Source organism: Pinus tabuliformis, chromosome X, assembly GCF_031772625.1.
Source record: "Pinus tabuliformis cultivar Carrire ecotype Pingquan chromosome X, CPIR1, whole genome shotgun sequence".
In the NCBI taxonomy this organism is placed as follows: Eukaryota; Viridiplantae; Streptophyta; class Pinopsida; order Pinales; family Pinaceae; genus Pinus; species Pinus tabuliformis.
Window position 1 is genome coordinate 96900646 of NC_142308.1, and position 9535 is coordinate 96910180.

Genomic DNA, 9535 nt, shown 5'->3' on the forward strand with positions numbered 1-9535 from the left:
CCGGAGCAACGGGAGCGACGCTCCCTTCTTCGCTCCACAAAATGGCAGGGAGCACAAATTTTGTTAATGGGAGCGCGTTCCCAACCCGCTCCCAAGTCGCTCCCGCCTGGAGCGTAGATTGGGAGCGGGATCGAGGGGGGGGGGCTCCCCAACAACACTGGACTTGCAAGACCCAAAGACCAAAGCCCAAAATCCTCCCAAGCACCAAGTCCGTTCCCAACAAGATCTCTCCGAGGAAGCTTCAAGACTTTGACCTTCTGCAACTTTTCACTAGAATTTCGGCCCTGAAATTTTAGCCTCTTGCAACTGGGAACTTCACAGAAACCCTAGCAACTTCACATGTGTGGATAGAAAAAGAGATAAACCCAAAACACTTTGACTTCTTCTTCTTTCCTTCATCCTTCCAACTCTTTCTCCTTCACTATTGCAGATCGAACTTGTGATTGGTTGGTGCTACAATGAGTTGTGCTCCTTTAATTTATGGCCTTCTTGAAGAGTCGAATAGCCCTCCTTTAGGCCAACTTCACCTTGACTTGGGCCGACTTGGTCTTGGAGGAATAAATGACTTTTCTTGACTCAAAATAAATATTTTTCTTTGTTACAAAGAGTCCAAATGGGACTATAATACATGACATAAATTCTTCGTTTTCCTAGAAAGACCTAGAAGCACGAAGAACATGCTTTTGTTCTAGACTCGAGCATGAAACCCATGCTTTGAATAAAATAAAAATCTTTTATTTCTTTTTCTTTCTTTATACAATATACAATGTCATGTTTACAAAAGGTCATTATGAAGACCAATCCTAGTTACAATTTCCAACATTCCCACCCCTAGATCTACATCTAGGAGTGCTTTAACACTTAGTGGGTGGCTAGGTTTGGGCTTAGTAGTTTGCTGTCCTTATGAATTTACGTAGACTTTATGATATGATTTTACAACATAGCAAACTGTTTTGACTCATAAGTCCCTAACGAACGTTCAAAACTAAAAAGTAATATATAGAAGGTCAAGGTATTTTCTGTACATCAATGTTGATTGGCTGCAGGATGTATTTTCTGTAATTTGGTGTTACTTTAATTGCTGTAATCATACTTAGAAACAACATGACATCCCCATAGAACAACCCCCTTTTAAGGCACTAGTTTTACTCGGAGTTAGTTGGGATTATCTTTGAGAATCCTCCCTTGACCATTTAGGAGGTAGCTAGGTCTAAAGAGTGGGGGCTTGGGCCAAGATCATAGTGGGGTTCCGACCTTTGTGTGCCCATCTAGCAAGTTGCCATGACGTTAGTTACCCTACTAATTGGATTGGTAACATTTTTTAATGCTGTTGCTAGGGAGGTCTTTCAACTTGGTTAATATATGACATTAGTCACACTTGGTAGGTTTTCATATTTGCTTTGTACTTTGATGAAATTTGTTTTTATAAGATTAACTTGCAGGATCTCATTTGGTGACTCCATCTAAACCCAATCCTGATTAGGGCTACGGGGAGCACACAGCCCCCGAAGCGCGTTCTGAATGGAAACTCTTAGGGAGCAACCTAGGGAGCACGCTCTTGCCAAAAAAAATGCTCCCTCCCTAGTAGTTTCACAGGTGGTTAATACCATGATAAATGTTTTATGTATTATATGTGGAAGGATGACTATTTAACATGTTTTATGGGAATGTAAAGTCATTGTTTTAGGTCCTAGACACTGGCAATTAACAGTCTTTATTGACCCACTTCAATGCAAGTGTGCGTTTTGGGAGACATTTGAATGATTTGGCAACATGAAGAATTAATCTAGGCAGGAATTTGTCTTACGATACTATCTTCCCCATGAAAAGGTGTTGAGATACCTTCAATGACGATTTGAAATCTTGCTCTCTCTGCATCTAGGAGAACTTCTATCATTTAGTTTTAAGTTGGTTACCCAAATCAATGTTAGACTTCATATCATTAAGAAAGTTGTGGATTCTTCAGAGTCTGGAAATAGGTTTAATATGATGGCTGTAATTGATTTTAAAAAATAATGAGATATTCTAGCATTGGCTATGAAATATGGATGTATGTGCAATATGCACTTGTTCTGGGCATCTATTTTTGTTCTTGAGCATGGGATTTTAGGATTTTGGTCCATGATTTGTTAAAGAGAACGTTATGCATACATAAGTTAATCATAACTTTGTGGTGCAGGTAAAGGAATATGTTTCAACAAGAATTGGCTTGAACAATGTGTGTCTTCTTGTTGATGCGAAATGGGGTATGAAGCCTGGAGACCATGAGCTAATTAATTTGATGGAGAGGTGTTCTTCTACCCTTGTAACAACTATTGCTTACATTTTCTATTTAATTATATATTTATTCCATCCATCCAGATGAGAATCTATTCATTTAAGCATATAAACAATATTAGTGAGTATGTTTCTATTACAATATCCTTGTAACCATGGTATGAAGCCAGTTATGAGCTTGGACAAGCCACATAAATTTTTCTAGTAAAGATGTGGGAAATAAATGGAAATTAGAACCCAAAGCCCTTTAGGTTGGTTGCTTGCATGTGTTAGGTAAAACTGTAAAAGGAATTCTCGAGTTAAAAGTCTATGCTATAGTATTTTCAGTGTAAACCCAAAGTTGCACAACCAGAAGTATATTGAATGCACAGAACTTAGGTGAGGATAACTCTAATATATGCAAAATTGCTGAAAGACATAGGTGCACAGATGACTAAAACGACTGTAAAATATTGTCTTAATATAATAATATGTACACAAGGAAATAATATCAAAGCTCTGTTGAATATTTTTCCAAATCAAGTTTTAATGCAAAACAGAAAAAACTTCACCTCTTTGACTAGAGATTTCCCTTATCTTAACCCTAGCCTTAGGACTATTATGAAATAGAGTATAAAACAGTAGTAGAAGGGGTACTGCATTTGACATTTTAACAGTCCAATCTTCTGGGCAATCCAAGGGGTTACGACGTTATGTCACTTGACACGGGACATGGAGGACATGGAAATACAAGTGTCCAACAGGAGATACAGCAACTTCAGAAAAAAAGGCATGGAACACACATTATATATATATATAGTAGCAAATTAGTGAATTATAACACATTAAAAAATGAAATATACACAAAGATTCAATTCTCTTTAGAAATTAGAAATTAAAACATTGATAAATCTACATGATGATAATTCAATTTTACAGCAACTTCAGAAAAAAGGCATGGAACACATTATATATATATATATATATATATATCGGCAACAAATTAGTGAGTTATGACACATTAAAAAATGGAATATATGCAAAGAATCAATTATCTTTAGAATTTAGAAATTAAAACATTTACAATTTGACATGATGATGATACAAATTCTATCATACAACTAGTGCACAGAACCAAAATAGCAGTAAGTGTAATCCATTTTAGAACCGAAAAGACATCAACAAAAAGGCTCTAAATGGCTGCCTTGAGAGTCCAAAAAATTCATGCTACAACAAATAACTAGTACTAAATGTCATCAAAATCATTGCCTATATTGGGGTCCTCATCATTAATATCACCCTCTAAGCATTAAAATAAGATAGAGAAAAACTTAACATGTCAAACCAATATTTTCTGAGCGATGATACATTTTTACTCAGGGGATGATAGAGGAGTTCCACAATTACTGCCACCAACATCGTGATATATAGAGGGCTTGGTGCTCTTGATTAAATGTTAGTTCCATACCCTCATACATGATAGAATCGAATGGGAATGTTGCAATTCCCTAAATCCTGAAAACTGTTAAGTCTGCTCAATTTTGAGTGGCCCTCTAAGCATTAAAATAAGATAGAAAAAAACTTAACATGTCAAACCAATATTTTCTGAGTGATGATACATTTTTACTCAGGGGATGATAGAGGAGTTCCACAATTACTGCCACCAACATCGTGATATATAGAGGGCTTGGTGCTCTTGATTAAATGTTAGTTCCATACCCTCATACATGATAGAATCGAATGGGAATGTTGCAATTCCCTAAATCCTGAAAACTGTTAAGTCTGCTCAATTTTGAGTGAGATCTAAATTTCTACTTTCTCAATATGAGATCCAATGAGGTTGGAACCACTCTCAAACATCCTGAAACAATCAATGGTAATGTTAAAAATTTAAGTAAAATGATGATTTCATCCTTTTACTTTAAGAATTTAACATTGCCATTAATTACATAGCATTAATAGGGCTTGGACAAATCCACTTCCCAACACTTGGAATCCCTCCTGACATTGTTTAATTTCCCTTAGTTGCACTCCAAAACCTCTGAGAGCTCCAAACCTATGACTGAATTGTGCGAGAATGAGGCAAAAAATTGATTTTAAGATGCCGTGGGTTGTGTTTCCTCGGACACGTGTTCGAATTTTGGGACACGAGTAGGGTTTTTGTTCAACACAAGTTTGAATTGTGTCCTACGAATAGGATATGAGTCAAACTTGTGTCATGTGCTTGTCGTGTTTGGCATGTGAAATACATGACATCAGGAAAGGGAGTAAGGACGTGTCAGGTAACTTAGCCAAGGGGGAAGATACCGAACTATTTTGAAAAGTTTCAGCCCTCTAGGGCAACTTATCTGACATGAACCAGATCTGAAAATTCACTTTTGCAGGAGTTATAACAATAGTAAAAAAAAATATAGCAGCAATGAAACAAACCTTAGATTCTTCAATGATGATGTCGAATCGCTCAACAAACAGTCATTTTACTTATGTCAAATTATCAAGACATATGTATCTGCAAATAATAATGTATGAAAATCATATATAGCCGAATTTCAAATTTGGACAAACTTTGGACAGCTGAAAACTTCATTAATATGCTCAAGATGAAGTTAAAGCCACTAGTTAATCAATGTAAACCCTAGTTAAAACAAGGAGCTCCAACATCCAAGAATCATTCTAACAAGTCCTCCAAGGCAAGACATTGCCTTCTCTTTTTATTCTCCACCAAATGTACACTAGCATTTTATTACAAAACCCTAATCTGAAGCTTCCAAGGGATAAACATTAACCCTAGACTTCCAAGATGTTCCATTATACTCCAAGAGACCAAGAAACCAAGGCATGATAAACATGGGACTAGGGTGATGGCCTCATAACTAGGGTAGAGCTCAAGTTAAATGGACTTTTAACATTCATCCCTTTTCACTATCTTTGAATTTTAACATTTTGGCATATGCTTTTAACTATCTTTGTTTTGAAGTTGCATCAACCTCACAGTAGTTTCCAAGTCCTCTTTTCATAAGTTGAGGCAAATAGGAAACCAGTACGAGCGATTGACAACAACCAAACAAAAGAAGGTACAGTGGATCAAGGAAAGATGACAAGTGTTAAATATGGAAGGATATGGACATGTTACAACTTCCAAGCATCATGATCCATTATTGGATTTCAAGCCGTGATCTTTACTTAGATGCCCTAAAACATTAAATGGCTAAGGTGCCTCATTGTCATTGAACTACCTTCATTTGGTGAGCAATTCGATCAATGGATGAGATGACTAATGTGTGGGTGAGAGGCATTTGAGAGGCTGCCATTTGAGGGTCATATGAGGCTTTTGGTTGGAAATCTGCAACTTAGGAGAAAAGTTTTCTCCTAGGGTTACCCCTGTATGTACCTGGGTAACAAACATCACATAAATAGAACCCCACACTACAAAGGATCCACAAGCTAGGACTTTGAAACCATTGGCAGTGTAGATACCAAGGCGAGAGAGGATACTATCATATAAACCCGAGGACTTGCATCTCAAGCCAGCGTACATATTGGCAATGCTTTTGGTGCATGCATCATTTTATGAACCACCCATATCTCATAGTTCTTTCCATTGTGATATATATCATATTCACACTCGACTATGGTTTGTATCTTTACTTGATTGTTTTCGCAAGGTAAAGTAATCATATTAACATGGAATGAAATCCCCAAGAAAAATATGAAATAGCTCACATCACAGAAAGTAGGAAAGCAAAACGCAACTCATAGATAAGAAAGGCAGAGTCAAATTTTAAACTAATCTCACTTAGAGATTTAAGATGGAAAGGGGAAATATGAGGTTAGGACTTGGGTATTAATATAATATAAAAACCATAATATTCATTTTTATTTATTTATTGTAGAAACACTGCCTTTCCTTCTTGTAGTCAATGCCTTGTTTTGGAGAGCTATTATGCCGTATTAACATCAGGAAACCAAAAATCTTGAAAGATAATGACTTCTTTGGAATTTGAGGGTATTTACTATTTTGTGTCTGCATTTTAGCATAATATTAGTTGTCAACTTGTCATGTCCCCATTTTTATTTTCCTCTATAGTACAACCAGGATGGGTTTCCAGGGTATGTGATGGCCAGGCCGCAGGAGTAGGATTATGTCATCAAGGGTTCCAAGGGAGTTTTGAGGAGTTTTTATGGGATCCAACGACATTCACTTGGCATATTCATCATCATGAGCAATTCTGCACAACTTGTTCTGGTTCCGTGGCTTTGATAACTCCCATAAAATGGGGTTATTATTGGGCATAACTTAATTAATTATGCTCAAGGTGGCATTCTGAGAGGAATATTTGACGGAACACCTTAGTGTAATAGCTCATTGGAATCAGAACAAGAAGATCTATGGGATGGGAAGCTAAGAAGTGAATTCCAGTGGCCAGAGAGAGTATGGTGGACAATATATCATTTTCCTAGCTTAAAAATGACTTTAATTAGTCATTTAATTAAAAAGGGGAAAAATAATTAATTGGAGGAAAAATGTCAAAAGTGACTTAAGTGAAATAAAATTAAATTAAAAAGTCACTTAAGATAAAGTCAAGGGAGGAGCTTCTAAAATAATAATAAAATAAGATGCTTCTAGAGGCTTGGAGATCTATCTATGGAGCCCTTAAAAGGAGGAGAACTAGATCATTTGAGATATGTTGGAGTTGAGTATTTGTATCTTGTGGAGAGGTTTGGAGAACCAGAGTTCCCAACTTCAGTTGTAGCCCCATGAGAGAAACCCTTGGGTGATTCAGCGAGAGTGGGCCAGAACCCATATCTCCCCTTGGTGAATTTATTTAGAATTCACAGGTTGTATTCAGCAGATCAGTTATTCGGAGGCCTGCTGCAGCAGTATTGTTGATTTTTTAGGGGCATCACTCAGCCATCTTCAGTATTTTGTATTAGCATGCTATTTCATATTCCATATGAATAAAACAAAGCTGAGATTCTGTGCATGTCTATTTTGTTAATTCTTCAGTTGCAGAATATATATTTCCAGATTTGTCGTTGATTTTATGGTTTAATTTGCATAATCTGTTTGTTAAGTTGATGGTGAAAACTTCTGAAGAAATTTTTTGGCAAAAATTATATTTGGGACATTATACAACCAGAGAAGGTTAGGAGTTTCTGGACTTTATTTTGAAATCATGACTGCGCATGAGCGGTATCCTCAAGTAAACTGAAGCTAAAATAACTGTACTAAAAATCAGAATGGTAGGTTCTATCCTTCATGGACAATTCCCTGATTTCTTATTTAGTAGTTTATTTCACAAAACTTCTACCAAGATCTGCTTCAAAATGAACAGAATGTGTGTTTGTTTGCCATAATTTCTCACTTGCAGTTTAGTATGAATCTTCCTCAAATGCCTTAAGTAGTGCTTAGAACATCCTTTCACAACTTTCCACCATTGCTTCTGTCTTCAGCAGTTACCTATGAATGTTGAACTAGTTCTTTGTCATGCCTTCCACTCTTCTCTTCCTTTTTCTTGGGAAAGCCAAACATGATAGCTACGTAGGAGCGAAAGCCATAGATAACAGGCAATAACTATAACGTCCTGCGTTTTTTTTTCTTCTCTCCTGCAGTAGCTTGACCATAGATGCTCAGTTTGTTTGCAGCTGTTTCTCTGATGTAATCTTGAAAACATTGACATTATGTTTCATCCTAGTGCTTGTGAAATGCCCTTGTTAGCTAGATTTGAAGCGACTTGCTCTGTCTATTTTGACTGCCATGCTTGCTAACTTTTCAGATGGTGTATAGCAGTAACCTCCTCCATTTTGAGTCCAAATTTTACAAATTAAAGACACATCTTCTTACAATCCATGATCAGTTGCTTGTATTCTTTTTTGCCCTTTATTTTAGATGTGTAGCTAATTTCAAAAGCCAGCATCATAGAATACATCATTCTTGACAGGGTATGGTATTTTACTTCTAACATGTCTTTACTTGATTTCAGAGCTAAAACACGGTACCAGATTGTTTTGACAAAAACCGATATTGTATTCCCTTTAGATGTTGCTCGCCGTGCTATGCAGATACAAGAAGTAAGCTCTTTTGTATTGTGATTACTATTATTATGATTTTGTAGCATTTAAATTTATATTGCACCACCGATATCAGACTATTGCCATTCTAATTGTTCTAAATTTGTGAAATTAATTATTGACAGGCTCTCAGAGAGAACAAATCAATGGTCAAGCCTGTGGTATGTCTTAACTTATTTGTTTATCTATGGCCAATCCTGCTTAAAATTTGAGACATGATATCTCATGGTGCCATCTTTTTTTTCTGGACTATAGCATAAAATCTATGATCAATTTGTTGTAGATGATGGTAAGCTCAAAATCAGGAGCTGGTATTCGAAGTTTACGGGCTGCCCTTGCTAAACTCTCTCGCTTTGCTAGAGTGTAGAGGTGATCTTGGCTTTGCTGCGGATGATACTCATGTGTCAAGAGCAAAAGTGCACAAATATAGAGGCCACCCTTCATAACCTACTTCGTTATGTTGGAGATCTATTTCTTTTAAGTAGAGAAGTCTCAGCATTTTCCAATTTTCTAGGACTGTACATATTTCCATTATATTTTTTATTTTGAGCTAGCAAAGCTGAGGGCTCAAATATAAATTCATGCTTATAATATATCTGTAGGAAAAATAATTGTGTATTCTAATTGATGCATAAATGTATGGCCTATATGGCCCCTTTATGTGCGTTTGCAGGATCCTTATACAAATGAAAAGGTTAAAGGCTTCTGCAAATAATTTCAAATTCGTTTAGCATTTAATTCTAATTTTGTTTCTAAACGTATGGTAAATTTACTGGACAAGACAAACAATTAAGTTAAATCTATGCTGAACTGTGCTGATGCAACCTATGTGGCCTAAGTTTCCAGAACGTGGGCACTAATGTCCAGAATGGTTACAAGCTTTTGCTGAATTGCAGAAAACTGTGGGTTTGGAGAAGCAATAATATATATTAAAAAATATTTAAAAAGCCCCAAAAAGTTTGAAAATTAATAGCGAATCACGTTCAACTTCTCCGTATTTGTATATGCATAAGTTAATAGAGAGAAGAAAATGGCTTACATTTTACTTTGTGCTTTCTTCATGCATCATTTATGAACTTTTGCGTGATTTGCGCTTTTAATCTCTGTTATGATCGTTGTTACAAACAAAGTGCATAAACCTTCCAGAGCAAGCAGCAGAGGGCCATAAATATTGTAACATAAGGATTGAAATTTGAGTCTAAGCTTC

At 36.3% G+C, this 9535-nt stretch overlaps 1 protein-coding gene across 2 annotated transcripts in view; it reads left to right on the plus strand.

Annotated features, from left to right (window-relative positions):
* The window catches only part of LOC149138578 (P-loop containing nucleoside triphosphate hydrolases superfamily protein), a 295440-nt gene extending 286448 nt beyond the window's left edge, over positions 1 to 8992 (plus strand). For both annotated transcript variants that reach the window (XM_089448493.1, XM_089448494.1), the window contains exons 8-11: positions 2180 to 2289; positions 8241 to 8328; positions 8454 to 8489; positions 8612 to 8992. In XM_089448493.1, the coding sequence (XP_089304619.1) occupies positions 2180 to 2289; positions 8241 to 8328; positions 8454 to 8489; positions 8612 to 8695 (318 nt within the window). In that variant the 3' untranslated portion in view covers positions 8696 to 8992. The remainder of the gene's footprint in view (positions 1 to 2179; positions 2290 to 8240; positions 8329 to 8453; positions 8490 to 8611) is intronic.
* Positions 8993 to 9535: the final 543 nt, after the last annotated feature.